This window comes from Cannabis sativa, chromosome 3 (genome assembly GCF_029168945.1).
Source record: "Cannabis sativa cultivar Pink pepper isolate KNU-18-1 chromosome 3, ASM2916894v1, whole genome shotgun sequence".
Taxonomy (NCBI): domain Eukaryota; kingdom Viridiplantae; phylum Streptophyta; class Magnoliopsida; order Rosales; family Cannabaceae; genus Cannabis; species Cannabis sativa.
In genome coordinates, this window is record NC_083603.1 from 6,769,627 (window position 1) to 6,794,142 (window position 24,516).

The 24,516-nt window shown below is 31.6% G+C and overlaps 2 protein-coding genes across 4 annotated transcripts; both read right to left on the reverse strand.

Annotated features, from left to right (window-relative positions):
- Positions 1-5,312: 5,312 nt before the first annotated feature.
- LOC115708839 (pollen-specific leucine-rich repeat extensin-like protein 3) lies at positions 5,313-10,177 on the reverse strand. Its single transcript, XM_030636857.2, has 8 exons — positions 9,902-10,177; positions 9,453-9,807; positions 9,276-9,333; positions 6,781-7,540; positions 6,549-6,664; positions 6,243-6,407; positions 5,928-6,161; positions 5,313-5,852 (listed from the first exon to the last, which is right to left on the reverse strand). The coding sequence occupies exons 2-8, from the start codon at positions 9,488-9,490 to the stop codon at positions 5,775-5,777; spliced, it is 1,449 nt and encodes a 482-aa protein (XP_030492717.2). The 5' UTR covers positions 9,491-9,807; positions 9,902-10,177; the 3' UTR covers positions 5,313-5,774.
- A 1,734-nt stretch (positions 10,178-11,911) lies between these two features.
- LOC115711050 (uncharacterized) lies at positions 11,912-24,264 on the reverse strand. Of its 3 annotated transcripts, none has more exons than XM_061112979.1 (7): positions 23,684-24,264; positions 23,082-23,184; positions 21,589-22,992; positions 21,386-21,501; positions 21,065-21,220; positions 20,635-20,874; positions 11,912-12,494 (listed from the first exon to the last, which is right to left on the reverse strand). In XM_061112979.1, the coding sequence occupies exons 2-7, from the start codon at positions 23,173-23,175 to the stop codon at positions 12,423-12,425; spliced, it is 2,082 nt and encodes a 693-aa protein (XP_060968962.1). In that variant the 5' UTR covers positions 23,176-23,184; positions 23,684-24,264; the 3' UTR covers positions 11,912-12,422. The 3 variants fall into 3 exon arrangements, with proteins under 3 accessions (XP_060968962.1, XP_060968964.1, XP_060968963.1); XM_061112981.1 differs by lacking the exons at positions 20,635-20,874; positions 21,065-21,220; positions 21,386-21,501; ... (1 more) ...; positions 23,082-23,184; positions 23,684-24,264 and adding exons at positions 12,568-12,831; positions 12,954-13,109; positions 13,272-13,387; ... (1 more) ...; positions 14,584-14,683; positions 15,666-16,247 and having other exon boundaries at positions 12,196-12,494; XM_061112980.1 differs by lacking the exon at positions 11,912-12,494 and adding an exon at positions 20,131-20,562 and having other exon boundaries at positions 23,684-24,261.
- Between the last annotated feature and the right edge of the window lie 252 nt (positions 24,265-24,516).

Genomic DNA, 24,516 nt, shown 5'->3' on the forward strand with positions numbered 1-24,516 from the left:
ATTTTTTAATTCAATTAATAATTATTTGTCATGTAATTATTAAGTCTTTTCCCTTTAATTTTCCTTTTGTTGATGATGCTAATTTATTCATATTTTGATTTCTACAATTTTTGTGTTCAGACCATTAAGGTAGTGTTCTACTAGGGGATCTAACGAGTTTTGTCTCTTCGCTAATGGCATCTAAGAGTTTAAATTTCAGAATTGTATAAATCTTCAATTTGTTCTATTTCTTATATTAACTGAAATTTTGCTACTTTTTTTTTTTAATTTACAACTTTATTGTTTATATCTTATTAGGGACATTCATGGAAATTAGAGTTTCTTTGAAATATACAATTAATGAGCATTACTTTTTGATCATAGTGTGTTTTCCATGGCTGAAAACCTCAATAATCTCTATCATTTGATATCAAATAAAATAAAATTATCATGATGTATACATTAGTGTGTTAAAATTGTCAAGCTGATATTTAGAATTGTTTATAATTAAATTGTTTCTTTGTCAAAATTAATATTAAGTATATTTATATGTTTATAGGTTTATCTATTTTCTCTTAGATCAATCATGCTCATATAGCAAAAAAATCATACTCATATAGACATGTTATTTTCATTTTGTAATTTAGATCTTCTTAGTCATTATTTAGTTCACTTAAACCTTTTCCGATTATGGTAACTGAAGTTTTGTTTCTTTTAGGTACTCCATTACAAAGATCTGTATTACATGTATTATTTATTTTTGACTATGAGGAGGTGGATTTTTTTATTGGAAAATATATAGCGTGACAAATTATTGTTCATATATTGAATAATTATTTTTGAATAATGGGATTCATATATATAACTGTGTATATTGAATTCTTTATTCAAATAATTATTTTTTATTTTTACGTGATTATTTATTGTTCATATATCTAGAACCTTATTTGATTAAAGTTAAAATTATAAGATTAATTAATTTGTGATTTCTTCCTATACACATAATAATAATCTCACCTAATACTTAATAATATTTTTTTTCTTTAATTTTTAATTATATAACTTTCAAATAACATAGAAAAAAATTAGCATAAAATTTAGTATACGTGCCTCGCACGTACTTTTTTACTAGTATATATATATGTATCTATTAATTTATATGAAATAATTAAAATATTTTATAATTAAAACTAATTTACATTAATTACTAATGAAATCAATTTATTTTTTATTAGTTGTAAAATTATCATCAGATATTGAAATATTTTTAATTTGTGTAATTTTTTGAATGAGTAATGAAAATGAATATTTATTAATGAAAGAATCTAACTTGACAGAAGAATCTAACTTGACAAATGTTGTGATCGAGACGGACTGCTTTACTGCTGTTCAAGCTTTGCAAAGTCAAATTGATATGCCATCGATGTTTGGAATCGATGTAAAAAGATTGCAAAGTCTTATAATGTAACTATTTCTCATGTTAAGCGATATGCTAACAAGGCTGCCCATTGTTTGGCTCGTGGCTCTTGTTATTGTTTTGATCGTAGTTTTTCGGAGAGTACTCTTCCTAGTACTCTCAAATCGATTGTGATTGCGGATTTAAATTAATAATATCATCCATTCCTATTAAAAAAAAAAACTAAAAAAACTGTATATTTTTAAAGTAAAAATATTTTTTTTGCCCAGTAAACCTTAGATGCGGACCTAGCTCATCTTAATATAGACCCAACCCTGATTATATATCTCTTAAACGCTTTCTAATTAATACTTCATTTTTCTTTTCCTTCTGACAAATAAGTTTTGAGCATTGCCATTAAGCACCAATAATGCCTAGCACCTTCTCGACATGTCACGTTGTGATTGGCTAGCGATATTCCTTAAAAGCTATTATATTAAATTATGTGGGACTCGATATTTAGTTAAATCAATAGGGATACTGACACATTAGAAGGGTGCTAGGCACTACTGATGTCCTTTAGCATTTCTCATAAATTTTATCTACCATATTTTTGAACAAAAAACACGTGTATGGCCAGCCAACATGTGCATCACAAATTTGTACCTTCCATATTTCCATTTTTCGAAACTAAAGAAAGAGTATTAATCCAATTCCATACCTAAATATCACTAATAAAAATTTCTTTTATATAACTAAAATCATGCAATCATTCATATTTATGGATGTGGACTCAATATGACATGTTCTCTAAAAACATTCCATGTGTATACACAAGCTTTATAATAAAGACATAAATAAGAAGCAATCTAGAACTGTCAACTAAATATATGGATATACCAAATTCAATCATACATATTCATACGATCCAAATCAAAATATGTAATCATTATAAAATAAATGTGTGTATCTATCTTTTTTTATATATATATATATATATATATATATATATATATCAGCGTGGACCAAATTATCAAAATTATAACCTCTATGTTCACTCCATTTGTACATTGTTTGGTATCCTACAAAGTACAAAACCCATCAAATAATTGATATAATTATACATATACGACGATGAGGATGATGTTGTAGTGGTACCCACAATGAAGTTAACATATACATAACATGTATATTTTTATATAATATTTATATATTTAAGTAAGTGGGATGTACTAAGTGTCTAAAACTACACGTATTATATATTATAATTTATAAGTTTAGAGATACACTAAATAAGAGTCAATACTAAGAACTATTTATTATTAATTCCTTACAAAAAGAATTTTTGTCTTAATCAAAGTGATGAATTAGTTATCCATTTTCAAACTCGAATATGACTTAATTGGCAAAAGACAGAATGGAAAATAATGCCAATATGGTTTAAGATACGTGGAGACTTGTATCTTTTTCATGGATATGTAACAAAAAACAATATCAATTCATTTATATATTTCTTAAAGATCCTATTTGTATGTGAGGCCATCAATAATAGCACCCCCTAAATTGTATAACCACAAGCCCAAAATTATTAAATAGTATAATTACATATTTAACCATATGTGAAATGAGAGTTCCTTTAAGAGAATAAATAAAAAACCAACAAACATATCTAGAACGAAAGACCAACGTTTGAAATTTGAATATGAGGTTGCTCATGTTAATATAATGATACTAAACTAATGTGGAAAGGCTTAAGACAAGAAGCACTATACATAACACAAAATTAGTCAAATTAGTCTTGAAGACACAAGGCAACCCACAAAACTTGCCCAAAAAACAGCATAAGGCACCATATGATCGCACCTTGCACTATATCCTTAAACTTTAGTCTCAAAGCCTATACATCAAAATCTTCTTGATGTTAAGTAAAGGAACTTTTAAAGTGGTGATTAATGGGAGAGATATTAGTAGGAATAATTACATAAGACACCATTTTTTGTAAAATATTTACATTTTTACGTTCAAAAAATGTTTTTTTTTACATTTTTACGGTTTTTCAAAAAATAACACAAAAATAACATAAAATCAATAAGAAAACAACATAAAAGTAACATGAAAATAACATCAAAATAACAACAAAAAATAACATACAGATAACAAAAAATTAACAACAAATGAACAAAATTTCAACATAAAAAGACCGTATTTTATGTAAATAAAATCAAAAAAATCGTAAAAATGTTTAAAATTCCGTGAAACCGTATTTTTGTTATTTTTTTGTTGTTTTTGTGCATTTGTGAAATCATCCCATATTAGTATTTGAGAAGATTCTTAGAGTATCTCATGGAAAAGATTTCCTTCCAAAATCGAATGGATTGCTACCGTCTAAGTTTAGTAAAATAGCTGATTTTCTAACAAATAATGGTAATTGGGGCACTCAAAAATTGAACTGCATGTTTGACAAAGAAATTATTGCTGCTATCTTAAAAGGGAGCAGACTTTCAGGCTAGAGGGAAAAACATTGGGTCTAGACCAAGGAAAGTAAATGGTTGATTCTCTAGTAAATCGATTTATTTAATCCAAGCTCTGCAACGGGCTCCCATAGTGAGGTTGCCCCATCTGTCTGGAACAGGCTCTAGAATATCAAAATCATTGAACACCATAAGATTTTTTAGTGGAGTATCATTTCTAGTACTTTCTCAATTCAATTTGTTCTGAACAAGAGATTCCACATTGATGATACATGTTTTCCTACTGTGGGGTTAAAGAGGAATCTATGGAGTACCTGTTCCTCACTTGTAATTTTGGCTTTTCACTTGTGGCGTTCCTCCTCATGGTGTATTTTTTCTGTCTCTGAAACAAGTACTCTAATGTGAGACTAGATTAAATTCATTTGGAGCTTTCGAAACAAAAGCTTCAATATTGATGAGGTCTTTCTTCATGCATTTATTATTATCAATACTATATGGAGAGCTCGAAATGATGGTACACAATAACAATTTGGATAATGTGAAACAATACATTAACTCTATTGCTTACTCTTATGCAGATTACATAGCTTCTTTTATTCCTACTCCTCCAAATCCTATTATATGAGTGACGTCCTCCTCCCCAAAATTTGTGGTTGTTGCTAGAGACTACCATGGTGTGGTGGCTTGGGTGACTATTGCAAGGTTAGATTTTTTTGATGCTATTTGTGGTGAGGATACTGCTTGTTGTTTGGCTTTGGAAACGACAAAGGATAAGGGTTGCAAGTTCGTAATTGTGGAAAGCGACTCAAGGGTAGTGATCAACACTCTCAATGGAGAGGACTCTAGATGAAAAATTGTGAACTATTCTAGCTTTTGTAAAAGAATTGCTTCATCTTTTGTTGGTTGTTTATTTCCTAAAACTGTAACGACTTATAACTTTATGACCCATAATATGGTTAAGTAAACTTTTATCCATAATCGGTATGGTTGTTTAAATGTTTCTTCCATACTTATAAACCTCTTTTGTAATGACCGCGAGGTCTAGTTTCATCTTTCTATGAACATTTTATTTCAAAAAAAAAAAAAAAAAAAATCTTCTTGATGTTTAGAACCAATGAAGTCACAAGATAAAACATCATATTAAAATACACAGAGAAATCCTTTCAAAATATATATACTAGAGAATTCAACACAGAAAAACCAACAAAACTTAACAAGATGAGGTTTAAACTATAAAAGTCTTAAAATAAAAATGAATTGCCTCCATAATATTTTCTTTGTTGAAGCATTAATAAATACAAAATCTATGTACACTGAACTCAAACTTTTGTTTATGGAAAGTTACCATACAGAAAATGAAAAAATAATATTAGTTTTGTTAAGAGTTAAATGGATATTGTTAAACTTCATAGACATTTTAGAAAGATAAAAGGTAGAGAAAGATAGATGAAAGAGAGGAGAAAAAATCTGAGAAAGAAGAAGACTAGGCAAACAATCTCATTTAATGTGACACACACTAGCTAGTATCATTATATACAATGGAGAGATCAAGATACAGAGAGCTACAGATGTAACAAAATTCAGTTATTACAGCTTCACACCAGCTAAGCTAACCGACACTAACTGAACTCTAACTACCTAACAACCAGATTAAACTAACTAATCATTAATAGGTTTTTGTTTTTTCATCTAAATACTAAAAGAAAGAGTAACAGAAGACAATGATTCTAATGGAACTATTCTTTGGTAGAAATGAAACATAGCAAACACTCAAAAACAAACAAGTGCAACCCTTTTCAAAACAGAAAAGCAGAATGATATCTCAAATTAGAAAATCAACTGAGAAGCATTTCAAAACAATAACAAAAGAAAATTACTCTATGGTTCTTCCAATTCAGACTGAGACTGTTGTTGCACCGCTCTTGTGATTACTTCCTTGATGATTGTCTCCATTTTATATCAGACATCATCATCGCAACAAACTCATCATAACTTATTTTTCCATCCTACAAAGTTCATGGAAGGAAATTGAGTAAATAAGAGCAAAATCAAAAACAAGGATAGTGTCTTTCTTATCATACCTTATCAATGTCCACTTCTTCCATAATGGCTTCAACAACTTCTTCAATGTTTTCATGAACTACATCAGCCAAACAATGTCGTAGATCGTCAATTTCTATGTATTTGGTTTGGTTTTCGTCGAATAATTCAAAGGCTATGCGAAGGTACTTGTCATCATTGCCTATCAATCTTAGCTTAGCAAATAAGCCCACAATTTCTAGATAGTTCAAATATCCATCCTTATCTAGATCACCCTGTAAATCCAATTCTCAAGTTAGGTCCTTCTCATCATTGTAATTGTACCAGAATTAAGGAAGAAAAAGTGCCACACTTACAATTATCATTAGAACATGAACATGTGAATCTGGAATTTGATCATCAAGCTTATGCAATCCGACTCTTAGTTCATCCTCGTTAATCATTCCTCTGCTGCTAGTATCCATATCAGAAATTAATGCCTTAAAACCAGCATCATTTACTGACATATACCAACCAATAAACTGTAAATTCAAAATCAAAAAAAGAAGGAAAAGAATCAAATAAATATCATCACCGAAGAAGTGCATGCTAAGCAAAACAAGAGATCTAAAAATATCCCACATAAAAATAATAAAAAAAATAAATTAGTTGAAAAGAATTACCAAGAGAACTAATCTCTTGAACTTGTTCATTGTAGAGAATTGCTCGAGCCTTGCCCACATCATTTCACTCAAAGACACTTTTGAAACCTTTTTTGTATTTTGTAACTTGGGATGATCTGCATTTAGTAGAGTAGAGAGGACATTAATGTTAGTTACTCTAATTTTTAGCTCTGCAAATTTTTATGTGGTCACTCATTGCAGAAGCTCTTCAAATACTTAAATATAACATTACCTGGTACTTCCTGAGCTGTATGCCCGCGTTTTGGACAAGGATCTTTTGCATTGTCTGAAACTTTAGGCCGAGGGGGCATAGGCTGCTGCGGTTGGGGCCCATATGTGTTGGGATAGTGATGGGGCGGCGTAGGCTGCTGCAATGGAGGCCCAAATGTGTTGGGATGGTGATAGGGCGGCATAGGCTGCTGCAATGGAAGCCCAAATGTGTTGGGATAGTGATGGGGCGGCGTAGGCTGCTGCAATGGAATCCCAAATATGTTGGGATAGTGATAGGGCGGCGTAGGCTGCTGCAACGGGGTCTCATATGTGGAGGGATAGTGATAGGGCGACAGAGCAGGCTGCTGCAATGGGGGCTCATACGTGTAGGGATAGTGATAGGGTAGCAGAGGCTGCTGCAATGGGGCCCCATATGTGTGAGGGTAGTGATAGGGCGTCAAAGGAGCCTGCTGCGATGGGACCCCATACATGTTGAGATAGTGATAGGGCGTTGGAGGAGGCTGTTGCGATGGTGGTGGTGGCGACATCTGCCATGGATATTGAGAAGTTGAGGGTCCATGCATGCTGACATGAGGTTGAGATGGCCTAGTTGAATTCTTCTCCACATGCATTTGAATTAGATCTATTTGCTTTTGCAATTTAATTACCAGTTCCTTCAATCTTTGTATTTCCTCAGGTGATTGTTGAGTAGGATCAGTTGGGTCCTGATCGCTAGTACCATCTTCACTGTAGTAGCTTTCAACATCTGTAGGTATTTGATACTAAGAATGCCAAATTTGTTAGCAAGTAAGAAACATATTTATTACTACTCAATACATATATAGTTAGAAACATTCTACTTTAAAATCATCATAAAGTAATACTAACATATAATGTTCATTACAAAAATTAGTCACTATCATCATCATCAATCAAACTTAAGTCTATTAGTGAAAAAAATTGTTAACTTGAACTACTTTCCAATCTGAACCTCTAAAAATTTATTAAGATAGAAAACTTGTTTTGTTTAGTCGGAAAGTATGCACAACTCATCTTTATATCATTCACTGCTGACATATATTAGTTATATTATTTTTAACAATTTTTTTCTTCTTATTTAGATTTATGTTGAATCATTTACACTGACATAATGCCACTGAATAGTGAATATGCACCACTAACTCAGCTTCTCCGAACTGGTCAAAAGCACATATGATGAAAATAATGAAAAAAAAATATTATCACTATATAATAATAACAGTTTGAGAATAAAAATAAAAAATATAAATTTCATACTACAAACAAAAATATGTAAGATAAAAATAAAAAATATAAATTTTATGGGGACAAATATAAAAATATATAAGGACACAAATATCTTTTTTATTTTTTATTTTTATGGGATCAAAATATAAAATACTCAAAAATTTATATTATATCCCCACATGCCCCCCTCCCTCCCAATTGGTAACAATATGCCTTTCATTTCTTATAACGAAAATTGGTAACAATTGGTAACAATATCCCTCCCATAGTGATGAAAATTTTATAACGAAGTAACTAACATATTTTATTCAATTTATTCAAAAAAAAAAAAAACATATTTTATTCAATTTAAAAAATAATAATTACAATTTTTAAATGAACTAATTTGTGATTTTATAATATTAACACTTTTTTATATTTATGATTAAATTTATTGATCTTTTTATTTATTTGATTATTTAAAATTAAATATAAATTTATCTTCATTAATTTTTTTTTTTGAGAGAATTTATTTTCATCTTCATTACTTAAGCCTTGTTTTTTTGAACAAATTACTTAAGCCTTGTTAGTTATTAGTATTTTACCAATGATATGAATTAATAATATTACTTTTCCTTTCAAAAATAATATTATTTTTCTATTAATTTTCTTTTTGAAACTTATTTTTCTATTAATTGAAGTATTACAATTAATTATGATTCAAAGTATTTCATAATAACTTTAGTTACTTAAAATCGTATTAATTATTGAAAAATTATTTCATATACTATTTTTTTTAATTTTTTTTTTCAAATTTACGGTTTAAATTGCTCCGTTGGTTACTCCGGTAGTTTCTATATTAATTGCTATGTAAATTTTAATTGCGATTTAAGTTGCTATGTTAGTTGCTATAGAAGTTTCTATATAGAATTTCGTAAAAATTCATAAAAAAAACTGTTTTAAAGTATATAAAAAAAAACTATTAATTTTTTTATTTTTTATTTTATTTTTATTATTATTATTATTATTAATAAAGTAGAACTTCATTTATCTTTATCACCCATTAACCAGGCACATGCATATAAAACTAACTAATATATCACAAAAATTTATAATTGTAATAACAATGAGAATGTTCTAATCACTAATATATCAGAAACATAAATTATTTTTAAACACACCCAATTTTTATATAAATAAACACAAAAGAATTAACACAATCACCAATCTAATATGCAATCCCCTAATTAATTCTAACACATATTTACTTACCTTCGCCGAGGGAGACGAAGACGAACTGTCGAGAGTGTCGAGACTGGAGAGAGAGGGACTGTCCAAATATTCATCCAAAAATAACACAAATATAATAACAAATCAAAATTTGATTATATCCAGAAATTGATCAATTTTACTTTACGGAAGAACAAATAAAAAAGGTAGAATAATTACCTCGGTGATAGGCGAAGAGAGGCGGGCGGCCCTAACATGGGTGAGAATGGGGATTCAATGAGGAAAATCAAAGATTAGGGTATAGGGAATGATTTTCTGGGTTTGGGAAGTTGGGATAGATGATGATTTGGGGGATAAACACAGGTGACCCAAATGAAGAAGATGAAGTGGATTTCATGTATATAAAGGACTATTAGGGACGACACATTCAATTTAAAGTCGTCACTAATGCTCAAGATTCTGACATATCCCTAAACTTAAAATTTTTAGTGCCCGCTTCACTTTCCCGCCAACGTTTTCAGCAAACCTCGCTTGTTGTGATTCCCCCATTTCCATCGATTTCCAGCAATAATCTCTGTGTATTTGCCATATTAAACCCTAATTGATCGATAGAAACACTATTTTACTTTGTGAAAAAAAAAAAGGGAGAAAAGAGATTGAAAGATTACCTATAAAATGACTATTAGCGCCTAATAACCTTAAAGGTTGCCGCTAATGCTCAAGAATCTCACTTCCCTAAATTTCAATGAAAACCAATCGATGCTATACTAATAATTTCAGTCCCAAATAGAAGAAATAGGGCAGCTTTTTGCATCCAATATGTTCCAAGATTTGAAGGGTATTGTTTTTTACTCGATCCCAAAATAATTTATATGTATGCTGCACTATTATGATAGATGTGATGAGATTGATTAAGTATATTGTTTGAGCTACATGTCATTTTTTTTTTATTTTATTGTTTAGTTTTATTTTAAAGTATTAGAATGTATTTTTATTATAGTTATGTTTTTATTTCTTTTGACGGAAAGACACCTAATGAAGTATATGTAATGTAAGTGCGAGTTGGAGAGAATAGAGTTAGAGAGAGTAGACTTGGAGGGAATATAAAACTTATGTGTTGGAGGGGATTGATATTACTACTATTTTAATTTAAAAAGTGAAATCTACCTTGAAACACAAATATTTATTATTCAAATTTAATTTAAATTTTACATTTTTATTTCCATCAAATCTAAATCTCATACCAAAGGTGGAATTAATTTTTTTTGAAATAATCAATTTATTTGTTATAGATCTTCATTTATTAAACTCAGAAAAGATAAAGTTGATGATGAAGCTCATGAAAAGTCAACATTTCTATGTATTTAATTATTTATCATGTTAAATCCTAATTAATTAAGGCGATGTTTGGTTCATTGTAATAGTAATGTAATGGTAATGAATATGTCTGTAATAATTATTACGGTGAGTATTATAATGATAATTACATACCAAAACTAATATAATCCCATTATAATTACATTCCATTACAAATAAAAGAAATAATTTTAATAAAAATATACTAAACAAAGTTAAAGGTCTATATTATCTTCTTTTTTTTTTTTGAATATTTTATAATTATTAAATAAAAGTAATATGGTTATTTTGTTCAATACAAATTTTATTCCATTACATTATCATACTAAACTAAACACAATAATTCTAATTACATTCATTCCAACTACAAACCAAACAATGTAATCAATTTCTCTTACCATTCTTATTACATTACATTATCATTACCATTCTATTACACAAAACCAAATGTGTTCTTTTGGTTAACTTGGTTTGTTTTTGGTATGTAACTGATGGAATGTATTGAATCAGAATTGACAATGGCTCTGATTGGCTTAGCTTCTATAAGCTCTTATTTCAACTTTTAGAATTAAAAAAATCCTTGCAAGGGTGTTTGGATAAAAAATAAAAAGTAATTTTTTAATTTAAAAGTCCTTCTAGAAGAAGGTAGGATTTGTAGATTCTCCCAAAAGGACTTTTGAGAAGTTATCTTAAAAATTAAAATAATTTACATAATTTTTAATTTACTCACAATTTTTTTTTTTAATGATATCCAAACACTTTAAATTGAGTAATGAGTCCTTTAATTGTGGTTGTTTTTGTGGAATTGACTCAATGAATTAAAAGTTGTTTCAAAATTTGTTGAGATTCATGAAGTTTCATCTCAAAACTAATTGGTGATGAGAGGAGTAGCTCATGTTTTTATATATGGCCATACTTTTACATTTAATCTCTGTGGAACAATATTCTCCAATAAAATTATTGTACAACTGCATTGAAGTGGGCTTGATTTGAAATTTTGGCCTCTGATGATCACAACTACTGTCTACAGTTGTATTCTCTCTAAAGGAAATGGACTTCTTTAGTTGGTTACTCGACCTAAGCAAGCCAGACCGAACACCCGAAAAAGAAGTTCTTCCTCCATCGAAGAGAAAATGGACGAAGGGTGAGGAGGTATTCTTCACAGAGAAGAGCTTAGAGAAATTTCACGATAACTGAAGAGGGAATGTGGAGGACCTTCTTTTTAAATGATTTACACCTTTTTGAATGTGTTAGTCAAGTAATGTTAACTGCTATTATCTATGTGTCTCTCATGTTATCCTATACCAAACCAACAAGTCAAGTGACTATCAATAAATTTATACAAGTAACATTAATAATGATAATAAGGTGTCATGAGTTTTTTTAGAATAAACATTTATTTATGCTAATCTATGTTAAATTTGGTATTTAAGAACAGTTCAAGCCAACAAGGCACTTTGTAGACTCTCAAAGAAAGCTGATTGTAGCAGAGCTTGTAGATGAGCCACTGACCCACCTTTTCTTTTACTCCCAATAACACTAATAGCACTAAGAAAAAAACTCTATACCTAACAGTTCATAGCTAACTAAATCACCTATCTTGATAGATATCAATAAATTAATACTAGGAGAAAGAGTGACAGAAGACAATGAAACATATCAGTCACTCAATAACAAACAATATTTTGTGCAACCCTTTTCAGAAAAGAAAAGCATAATGATGTCTTAAACTAGAAAATCAACTGAGAAGCATTTCAAAACAATAACAAAAGAAAATTACTCTTATCATATCTTTCAGTATATTAAACTGAGAGTGTTGAACTGATTTTGGGGTTACTGCCTCTGTGCTTTTGGTGTACCAGATTTCATCATTGCAGCAAACTCATCATAACTTATTTTTCCATCCTATGAAAGGAAATTGAGTAAATAAAAGCAATAAACTATTTGGAATAAAAACAAGGATGGTCTCTTATCATACCTTATCAATGTCCACATCTTCCATAATGGCTTCAACAACTTCTTCAATGTTTTCTCCAACAACTTCTTCAATGTTTTCTTCATCATCACTATCATAAGCGAAGCAATGTCGTAGATCGTCCATTTCTATATATCCACTTTGGTTTTCGTCGAAAACTTCAAAGGCTGCACGAATGTGCCGGTTTTCATTGCCTATCATTCTTACCTTAACAAGTATGCTCACAAATTCTAGATAGTTCAAATATCCATCCTCATCTAAATCACCCTGTAAATTCAATTCTATGTATAGTGAGCTAGTACTTTTTGTTAGAGAGTGCCATCTTATCGCTAATTTATTTTGAGATAGAACTCAACATCGAAATATTATGTAAATTATTGTATGCTTACAATTTTCATTAGAAGATCAACAGATGGACATGGAAGTGAAATTTTGAATGCGGCTATTAGTTCATCCATGTTAATCATTCCTCTGCTGCTAACATCCATACGATTGAAAAATTTCTTTACACCATCATCATTCTCCACCATATAAAGACTAATTTCCTGTAAATTCAAAATTAAGAGGAAAAAGAATCAGATAAAATATCATCACCAAGGGACTCGTTAAAAATGAAAAAAAGAATATGCTAAGTGGAACAAGAAATCTAAAAGTATTCCACCTTAAAATAATATATTCAAGTAAAAATCAATAAGTTGAAGAATTACAAAGAAAGCTTTTCTCTTGAGAATGTTCATTTCAGAGAACTCCATGAGCTTTTCCCTTATATTAAAACCCAAAAACATATCTCGAGCTTTCTTTGAAGCTTGTGGCTCAGGATGATCTGCGTTTAGTACAGTAGTAGAGAGGACCTTAATATTAGTTACTCATTATTCATTACAGAAGCTCTTTAAATACTTAAATATAACATTACCTAGTACGTCCTGAGTTGTATGCTCGCGTTTTGGACAAGCATCTTTTGCATTGTCCGGGACAGGACTAGGTCGAGGTTTGGGGTCTGGGTCGATCGAAACTTTAGGCATGGGGGGCTGCTGCGATAGGGGCCCATCCATGGAGGGATAGTGATCAGGCGGCATAGGTTGCTGCGTGTTGGGATTGTGATAAGGCGGCATAGGCTGTTGCAATGGGAGCCCATTTGTGTTGGGATAGTGATAGTGCGGCATAGGCTGCTGCAATGGGAGCCCATGTGTGTTGGGATAGTAATAGGGGGGAATAGGCAGCTGCAATGGGGGTCCATGTGTATTGGGATAGTGATAGGGTGGAGGCTGCTGCTGCAATGGGAGCCCATATGTGTTGGGATTGTGATAAGGCGGCGTAGGCTGCTGCAATGGGAGCCCATTTGTGTTGGGATAGTGATAGGGCAGCATAGGCTGCTGCAATGGGAGCCCATTTGTGTTGGGATAGTGATAGGGTGGCATAGGCTGCTGCAATGGGGCCCCATATGTGTAGGGATAGTTATATGGAAACAGAGGCTGCTGCAATGGTGGTGGTTGCGGTATCTGCCACTGATATTGAGAAGTTAAGGGTCCATGCATGTTGGAGTGACTTGCCAAAGGCTGAGGCATGTGAGGTTGAGACGGTCTAGTTGAATGCATATCCACTATCTTGTTGTCCTTTGGCAAATGTTCTTTAGTTGGAACCTTTTCACTAATGTGTTGAACTTGCTTTTGCAATTTAATTATCAGTCCCTCTAATCTTTGTATTTCATCAGCAGATTGTAGAGTACGTGCATGAGTGTACTGATTGTAACGGGAAGAGGATTTACGTTTCCATATGTGGCCCCTTCCTCCAATGTAACCACTCCTCTCACCAAGCAATTTTTTAAGTTTTTGAATATGATCAACATTAGGAAGTGATTCTGTATTTTTTCCTTTTCCCTCTTCTGATGTTAGCTCAATACCAGAGCCTTTTTTCTTGGGAGCAATTGATTCTTTTTTTGATTTTGAATAACCAAAGAAATACATTAGTATACACATTTTAATTACTTTGTTAGTGTAATTAAAATGAGAAAAAAAATACCTGAAGACTCGCACGTATTTGGATCACTAGTAGGATCTGTCGGGTCCTTACCGCTACCATCTCCACTGTGGTAGCTTGCAACATCTGCAGCCATTTTATACTAAGAATACCAAATTTGTTAATAAGTATGAAACAGATTCATTATTACTTGATACGTATATAGTTAGAAACATTCTCCTTTAAAATCAATAAAAATTAATACAATGTGAATGATTTTTGTTACAAAAAACTTAATTGTATGACTTTGGTGATGAAGAAAAGTAACAAAAAGAAAAGAAATTTATCATAATTATAAGGGTAAATAGCGGCATAAGTACTCAAAGTTTTGGGTTTGTAAGCGGCATAAATCCAATGATTTTTTTTAGCGGCATAAGTACTCAATGTTTATAAAACTGTAATTTTCTTCTAGTTTCATCAGTACAGACTCTGTTATTGTCTTAAACAGGACACATATAAGACCTAAATTCTAGATTATTTGTTCTGGACGAGAATATGAAGTATCCGTTACTTCCAAATCTTTCATTTAAAACAGAGCCTGGACTGACGAAAATAGAGAAAAATTACAGTTTTACAAACATTGGGTACTTATGCCACTAAAAAAAATCATTAGGTTTATACCGCTTACAAACTCAAAACTTTAGGTATTTATGTCGCTATTTACCCTAATTATAAAATTTTATGAAATGTTTACCAAATTATAATGTTTTATTAATAATATTTTATGAAATGTCATATGATACGAGTTGTTTTATGAATTTCTTCCAATTCAAAATGATTATTAGAGCCAAATAATTTTATATCCAAATTCAAAATATATTGATACTGAAGATGTATATACAAAGAGTTAGTTTTTTAAGAAATATGCTCATGGTATGTACATCTAATGTCATATAATCTAAATTAATTTTAGTATTCTAAAATATATTTCATCTAATAAAAAATATATAAGTTATAAGATTATTAAAGAAAAAAACAAATCATAATCTAACATAGCAAAAAATGTATATATCAGAAAAAAGAAAAAAGTGTATCAATTTCAATGGATAGAAAGACTAAAGGGAAAAAAGAGATAGAGAGATTACCTCTGTGATAGGCAGCCCTAACTCAGGTGAGAATGATGGTGAGGTTGGGATTCAAGAAGGAAAATGAAAGATTAGGGTATAGATGATTTTGGGGTTTGGGGGCGGTGATCAGATGAACCGGATTTCATCATGAATATATATATAAAGGACTATTAGCGGCGGAACATTCCGCCCCTAATAACTTTAAAGGTCGTCGCTAATGCTCAACGATCTCACATACCTAAATTTCACTTTTTCAGCAAACCTCAATTGCGATTCCCCCAATTTCCTAATTAACTTCATGTGTTCTGTTTATGGAATTAGGATTGACAGTAAAGCTGGGAGAAAGAGGAAGTGAGTGAGTCCTTTAATTGTTGTTGTATTTGTGGAATAGGAGCAATTTCAAGTTAATTATGTTGAGGAACAAGTGCATTGAAGTGGGGTTAATTTTGATTATCAAATCAAATTGGTATCTGATGATATTATGAAGAAAGTGCAGTAGGTTTTTCTCTGCAAATGAAATAAACTGATTTATTTCAATTGGTCATTGACTCACGGGTGCTATGTTCTTCTGAGTTTCCAACTCTCACTTTCAAATCATATTTTTTTTTATTAATTTCTTTGCAATCCACTTTAAAGATCACAAAGTTTGGATTGGGCAACATTAAACGAAATTATATGTTGTTCTATTTAGTATACAACATTATTTACTGGGTACTTGTGTATAGAGCAGGGAAAAAAAAATATTAAAGAAGAGTGTTATGGGATTTGAACCATGATCTTAAACATTATGTCATCCACCTCAACCAATTAAGCTATAAATATTTGTTGTTTATAATCATAATTTAGACTTGAGAATGGAATATAAAATATAAATTAAATTTCAATGACAAGTAGTTTGTATTTTTAAGTAGGTCTTACTTTTTAAATTAAAATGTTAATAATGTTAATCGCCTCAAACGCATGGATTCACATTCTCTCTAAGTTTACTCCCTCCAACTCTATTCTTTTTAACATAAATGATATTCTAGTACTTTAAAATAAAATCAAATAAAGGAATAAAATAAAAGTTGTTTCTTTTTCATTCTATTACATTTTATTTCCTCCAACTAAACGCTATCTTAGTGTAATTCAATATTACATTCTATTTATTCTAAATTAATAAAATTATAAAGAACCGCTAACTAATTATAGAACAACATCTTATAGTAGTGCTAAGTATTTTGGTGTCTCATAATAATGCTCTAATTATATTGCTCCCTGTTTCTTAGTGTTGTGGTTGTGGGTTATAGTTTCTGAATTTTACAAGTTTTGAAAATAAAAACAAGGACTGTCTCTTATCATACCTTATATGGTATGTAAAAGACTAATTGGGGAATCGAACCCAGCACTCAAGCTTCCCCATATTTACATACTCCCTACTTACAACTTTTACTGCAATTTTTTATGATATTTATTAAATTAAAATAGATATGTTATATTATTTTTTTGTGTATATATTTTAATTTTTTTGGGAGTCTCTAAAATAGTGAAGCCTAGTCTCAGTTGTCCCACTCTTTGACCGGTCCTGTATATGAGGAGCTCTTAATATACACAATTACACATTTTTTATATCAATATGTATTTTATTCATATAATTATATATGAAATGTTAGTCTTGTAAAATATAGTTCATCTAAAAAAAATATGCTCTAACACTAAATTAAAGTAATTTTAACAATTAAATAAGCATTACACTGACAAAAAATTCAGTTACCGTAACTGTTTTTAAACACATAAACTAAACTATTTTTTTTTTTTTTTTGAAACAAAACTAGTTTTTAATAACAATCAAACGAGTCTTAGAACAATCACTAATGTATCAGACATATAAACTAAATTAGTTTTTAATAATATAAACCTCATATATCATTTTTTTAGTTTTTATTTTTATTTTTACGGTTTGGGTTGTTCCAGTAATTTCTATGTGGATTAAGGTTGCGATTTAAATTACTCCGTTAGAGCATCTCCAATGGTAAAAAAATTAAGGGATGCTTGCTGAGGTGGATAGATGAACTGGTAAAATATTGAGATGTTATATCATTAGAGGAAAAGAATATCATTCTAGGAAATATGTGTGAATGTCATACAGTAGCAATGATGCTATCATTATTTTTTTAATAAAAAATTAAAACTAAAAAATTATTGTTGCTAAAAAAATTAAATAATAATGTGCGAGATCATAATTATGATATTTTTGAAGAATGCTATATTATTAGAGTAATTTTAGAAGTTAGAGTACCAAAAATAATGTGGAAGAGAGATAAAATAAAATATTATATTTTTAGATGATGAGAAAATTTTTAGATGCTCTTAGTTGCTATGTGAGTTGCTATATAAATTTTTATAAAAATGCAAAAAAAAAAAAAAAAAAGCTTTAGAATATAAAAAATAAAAAATTCATTTTTTAAATTACCTATTCTTACCAAAAAAAAGATTCAAAAACAAACTTTCTAAGTTCTAACGTAAAAATACACAACCACTCCTCAAGTGGCCATATAAAGAATATTGGAGTGTGTATTTGGGGTGATGGGGTCAAATCCCAGCAATAAAACTCAACATGTAATTTAAAGATGCTTTTTTTTAATAGGGGTGTGCATAAATCATCCAATCTAATGACAACTAATCGATTCAATTACAACAGACCGTCAAATATTGGATATCCAATTGTGATCAAATCGAATTGGATGTTATTTTTAAATATCTAATTGGATCGGATCGGATGTTGGATGGGGTGTCCAAAAATCTAATACATCCAACATCCAATCAAATTAATTAGTATTTTCATTTAGTTTGGATGAGTAATTATATTTTATATTTTTATAAGTAAAATATACATATGTATATATAAAAATTAACATTAAAATTTTACTTTTTTTTTTTGGATTGGATCCATCCAATCCAATCTAATATATACAGGACCTAAAATATTAGATGGATCTAATCCGATCCAAAAAATATTAGGTCTATATTGAATAAATTCAAATTAAACCAATAAATATATATAAAATACATTCACCGGATAAAACCGATCTAATAATATTGGATCGAATCTGAATAGACCTAAAAACATTGAATCTGATCCAAATTACATAATATTGATACACATATAAGTACTCATACACCAATCTAAGCCAAATATCACAAATATATACACACACAGAAATTAACACAAATACCTATCTAATCTCCCAATTAATTCTAACACTCAATTAACCATTACACTAACAAAAAAAATCACTTACCTTTGCCGAGGGAGGAGGGAGGGACTGTCGATAGAGTCGGGACTCGGGAAGAGGAACTATCAAAAAATCACCCAAAATATAAAGTAAGAAATAATTTTTTATTATTTTTTTTTTCTGAAAGTAAAAAATAATTAAATAACACAAAAGTAAATACCTTTTAAAAAAAATAATTTATAGACAGATTACCTCTGTGACAGGGGAGATTGGAGATGATATGAAAAATTAGGGTTGGGAGAATGGAGGAGACTGGCCTGAACGAAATGAAGAAGATGAGCCGGATTTGATCTATATAAAGGACTATTAGGGGCGACACATTTCGCCCCTAATAACCTTAAAGTTCGTCCCTAATGCTCAAACATCTGGCATCCCTAAATTCAAAATTTTTAGGGCTGGCTTCAATTTCTAGCCAACTTATCCAGCAAACTGCCCCATTTCTAGCGATGGTTATTGGTTGATAACAATTAACAATAACCCTAACTAACTTCATGTGTTCTTCTGTAACTGATGGAATGTATTGAATTAGAGATTAACAATAAAGCTGGAATTAAGAGGAAGTTGTTGGCTTTATGTGTCCCTTAATAGTGATTGTGTCTGTAGTTCAAGTTTTTGACATAAAGTAAATATTGTGAGGAGATGAATAAAAAGTCAATTACTGTATAACTGGATTGAAGTGGGTTTAATTGATTTGAGACTATCAGATTGGTCTCTCATAAGCTTTACTTTACAAACTCAATAATGGCCTTTTCCCTACTCTTAAGCCTTTCCTCATTAACAAGACTGATTCTAGCTTTTAAAAACACATGAATTCCCATAGGAGACTTATTAGGAATCCTTGGTCAAGCACTTCTCATAATGATGAACACTATCAACAACAAATGAATCCTTGTCAACTCACCCAAGGCACTCTGATTTTTTTTTTTTTTTTTTGACAATTCCCAAATGGGACTCAGAAAAACTGATCATGGAAAGCACATTTTCTAGCTCCCCAAATATCAAAACAGTCCTCTTTAAAGATCACATAGTTTGGGCTAACTTTAAACAAAATTATCTGTTCTTTTTTTAGTGTACACACATTATTCACTGGGAACTTTAGTATTTATGAGATAGTTACTTAATTGTATTGCTACCTGTTTCTCAATTTAACTTTAATTGCTTAATGATTATATTACACAAAATAATTTATCTTTTTGACACTCAGAGAGGAAACATAAACATTCCCATATAATGTAGGAGCTCTTATTTGTAAGAGGAAATTAATGGAGGTTTTTTTTCTTCTTTCATTTAAATACTAACACTATTTCTTTGGTAAAAACTTGTTTCCCAACTTTAACATATCAACCACTCAATAACAAACAATATTTTGTGCAACCCTTTTCAGAAAAGAAAAGCAGAATGATGTCTCAAACTAGAAAATCAACTGAGAAGCATTTCAAAACAATAACAAAAGAAAATTACTCTATGGTTCTTCCACTTCTATCTACTCTCATCATTGTTTAGCTGCAAGGATATCATATCTTTAAGCATTTCAAACTGAGAGTGTTGAACCACTCTCTTGAGTACTGTCTCTATGCTCTTCTCCAATCCGTATAAGATTTCATCAACCTGGCAAACTCATCATAACTAATTTTTCCATCCTGCAAGTTCATGGAAGGTAGTTGAGTAAATAAACTACTTGAAATAAAAACAAGGACGGTCTCTTATCATACCTTATCAATGTCCACATCTTCCATAATGGCTTCAACAACTTCTTCAATGTTTTCTTCAACATTAATACCATCATCGAAGCAATGTCGAAGATCGTCCATTTCTATATATCCACTTTGGTTTTCGTCGAAAACTTCAAAGGCTGCACGAATGTGCTTGTTTTCATTGCCTAGAATTCTTACCTTAACAAGTATGTTCACAAAGTCTAGATAGTCCAAATATCCATCCTTATCTAAATCACCCTGTAAATTCAATTCTATGTATAGTGAGCTAGTGCTTTTCGTTAGAGAGTGCCATATGTAGAAACTAAATACATCTTATCGTAATTTATTTTGAGATGGAACTCATACATTTTGTCATATACTCACCATTCCGCATTCTAACAAATCTATTGGCAGAATGCAAAGAGAGCGTAAATTATTGTATGCTTACAATTTTCATTAGAAGATCAACAGATGGACATGGAAGTGAAAGTTTGAATCCGGCTATTAGTTCATCCATGTTAATCATTCCTCTGCTGCTAACATCCATACGATTGAAAAATGCCTTTAAACAAGCATCATTTTCTACCATATAAACACTAATTTCCTGCAAATTCAAAATTAAGTAAGAGGAAAAAGAATCACATAAATATCATCACCAAGGGACTCGTTAAAAATGAAAAGAAGAATATGCAAAGTGGAACAAGAAATCTAAAAGTATTCCACCTAAAAATAATATATTCAAGTAAAAATAATTAAGTTGAAGAATTACAAAGAAAGCTCTTCTCTTGAGCCTGTTCATTTTAGAGAATTCCTTGAGCTTTTCCCATATATTAAAACCCAAAAACATATTTCGAGCTTTCTTTCCAGCTTGTGACTCAGGATGATCTGCGTTTAGTAAAGTAGTAAGGACCTTAATATTAGTTACTCATTATTCATTAAAGAAGCTCTTTAAATACTTAAATATAACATTACCTAGTATGTCCTGAGTTGTATGCTCGCGTTTTGGACAAGCATCTTTTGTATTGTCAGGGACGAGACTAGGACAAGGTTTGGGGTCTGGGCCGGTCGAAACTTTAGGAATGGGGGGCTGCTGCGACAGGGGCCCATACATGGAGGGATGGTGATCAGGCGGCTTAGGCTGATGCGATGGGGGCCCATTTGTGTTGGGATTGTGATAAGGCGGTGTAGGCTGCTGCAATGGGAGCACATTTGTGTTGGGCGTAGGCTGCTGCAATGGGAGCACATTTGTGTTGGGATTGTGATAGGGCGGTGTAGGCTGCTGCAATGAGAGCACATTTGTGTTGGGCGTAGGCTGCTGCAATGGGAGCACATTTGTGTTGGGATAGTGATTGGGCGGCGTAGGCTGCTGCAATGGGAGCCCATTTGTGTTGGGATAGTGATAGGGGGGCATAGGCTGCTGCAAGGGGAGCCCATTTGTGTTGGGATAGTGATAGGGTGGGATAGCCTGCTGCAATGGGAGCCCATTTGTGTTGGGATAGTGATAGGGCGGCATAGGCTGCTGCAATGGGAGCCCATTTGTGTTGGGATAATGATAGGGCGGGGTAGGCTGCTGCAATGGGAGCCCATTTGTGTTGGGATAGTGATAGGGCGGCATAGGCTGCTGCAATGGGAGCCCATTTGTGTTGGGATAATGATAGGGCGGCGTAGGCTGCTGTGGGAGCCCATTTGTGTTGGGATAGTGATAGGGCGGCGTAGGCTGCTGCAATGGGAGCCCATTTGTGTTGGGATAATGATTGGGCGGTGTAGGCTGCTGCAATGGAAGCCCATTTGTGTTGGGATAGTGATAGGGTGGCATAGGCTGCTGCAATGGGGGCCCATACGTGTGGGGATAGTAATAGGGTGGAGGAGGCTGCTGCGGCGAAGGCCCATTAGTGTGGGGATAGTGATAAGGCATCGGAAGAGGCTGCTGCAATGGTGGTGGTTGTGGTATCTGCCACTGATACTGAGAAGTTAAGGGTCCATGCATGTCAGAGTGCCTTGCCAAAGGCTGAGGCATCTGAGGTTGAGACGGCCTAGTTGAATGCATATCCAGAGTCTTTTGAATTAGCTCCTCTATCTTGTTGTCCTTTGCCAAATGTTCCTTAGTTTGAACCTTTTGACTAATGTGTTGAACTTGCTTTTGCAGTCTAATTATCAGTCCCTCTAATCTTTGTACTTTATCAGGTGATTGTAGAGTACGTGCATGAGTGTACCGAGTGTAACGGGAAGAGGATTTTCGTTTCAATATGCGGCCCCCAAGCAGTTTTCTAAGTCTTTGAATATGATCAACATTAGGAAGTGATATTATATCTTTTCCACTTCTCTCTTCTGATGTTACCTCAATACCAGAGCCTTTTCTCTTGAGAGCAATTGATTCTGTTTTTGATTTTGAATAACAAAAGAAATACATTAGTATACACCTTTTAATTACTTTGTCAGTGTAATTAAAATGAAAAAGAAAATACCTGAAGACTCGCACTGATTTGGATCTCTAGTAGGATCAGACGGGTCCTTACCGCTACCATCTCCATTGTGGTAACTTGCAACATCTGCAGCCATTATTTTATACTAAAAAAAACCAAATTTGGTAATAAGTACGAAACAGATTCATTATTACTTGATAGGTATAAAAATGGATACAATGTGTATCATTTTTGTTACAAAAACTTAATTGTATAACTTTGGTGATGAAGAAAAGTAACAAAAAAAATTATTATAATTATAAAATTTTATGAAATGTTTACGAAATTATGATGTTTTATTAATATTACTTCATCAAATGTCATATGATACGAGTTGTTTTATGAACTCTTCCAAACTAATTTTATATCCAAATCCAAAATATATACGAAGAGTCAGTTTTTTAATCTGAATTAATTTTAGTATTCTTAGTCTTCTAAAATAGATTTCATCTAATAAAAAATATATAACTAAGTTATAAGATTATTAAAGAAAAAAACAAATCAAAATCTAACTCAGCAAAAAATGTAAATATCAAAAAAAGAAAAAAGTGTATCAATTTCAATGGATAGAAAGACTAAAGTGACAAAAGAGATAGACAGATTACCTCTGTGGTAGGCGCCCTAACTCAGGTGAGAATGATGGTGAGGTTGGGATTCAAGAAGGAAAATGGAAAATTAGGGTATAGATGATTTTGGGGTTTGGGGGCGGTGTTCAGATGAACCGGATTTCATGTATATATAAATAAAGGACTATTAGGGGCGGACCATTCCGCCCCTAATAACCTTAAAGGTCGCCGCTAATGCTGAACAATCTCACATCCCTAAATTTCAATTTTTAGTGCCCGCTTCACTTTCCCTCCAACTTTTTCAGCAAACCCCAATTGCGATTCCCCCAATTTCCAGCAATAACCTCTGTGTATTTGCCATATGAAACCCTAATTAATTTCATGTGTTCTGTTTGTTGTTGATATGTATGGAATCAGGATTGACAGAAAAGCTGGGAGAAAGAGGAATTGAGTCCTTTAATTGTTGTTGTGTTTGTGGAATAGATTTAATGAAAGAGCAATTTCAAGTTGTTGACATAGTAATTATGTTGAGGAACAAGTGCATTGAAGTGGGGTTAATTTTGATTATCAAATCAAATTGGTATAATAGTTAGTGGTCACTGACTCACTGGTGTTATGTTCTTCTGAGTTTCCAATTCTGACTTTCAAATCATATTTTTTTTTTATAAATTTCTTTGCAATCCACCTTAAAGTTTAAACATCACAAAGTTTGGATTGGACTAATATCAAACCAAATTATATGTTTGTTCTATTTCATGATATAGTTCCTCCAAATAAAAGTTATGGACTAACAGGATTTAGTCTTGGAATTAAAACCATAGCTCAAAACTGAGCAACCATAGATCAAAAATTAAAATTGGTTTTTTTTTTGT

Coding starts and splice junctions, on each gene's coding strand:
- LOC115708839 (XM_030636857.2), bottom strand. CDS start 9,490: ATGTTAGGGCCGCCCGCCTCTCTTCGCCTATCACCGAG. Junction 9,334..9,452: donor TCTCTTCGCCTATCACCGAG/GTAATTATTCTA, acceptor ATATTTGGACAG/TCCCTCTCTCTCCAGTCTCG. Junction 5,853..5,927: donor AAGAAGTGGACATTGATAAG/GTATGATAAGAA, acceptor TGAACTTTGTAG/GATGGAAAAATAAGTTATGA.
- LOC115711050 (XM_061112979.1), bottom strand. CDS start 23,175: ATGGCTGCAGATGTTGCAAGTTACCACAATGGAGATGGTAGCGGTAAG. Junction 22,993..23,081: donor AAATCAGTGCGAGTCTTCAG/GTATTTTCTTTT, acceptor AATCAAAAACAG/AATCAATTGCTCTCAAGAGA. Junction 20,875..21,064: donor TTGATCTTCTAATGAAAATT/GTAAGCATACAA, acceptor TTGAATTTACAG/GGTGATTTAGATAAGGATGG.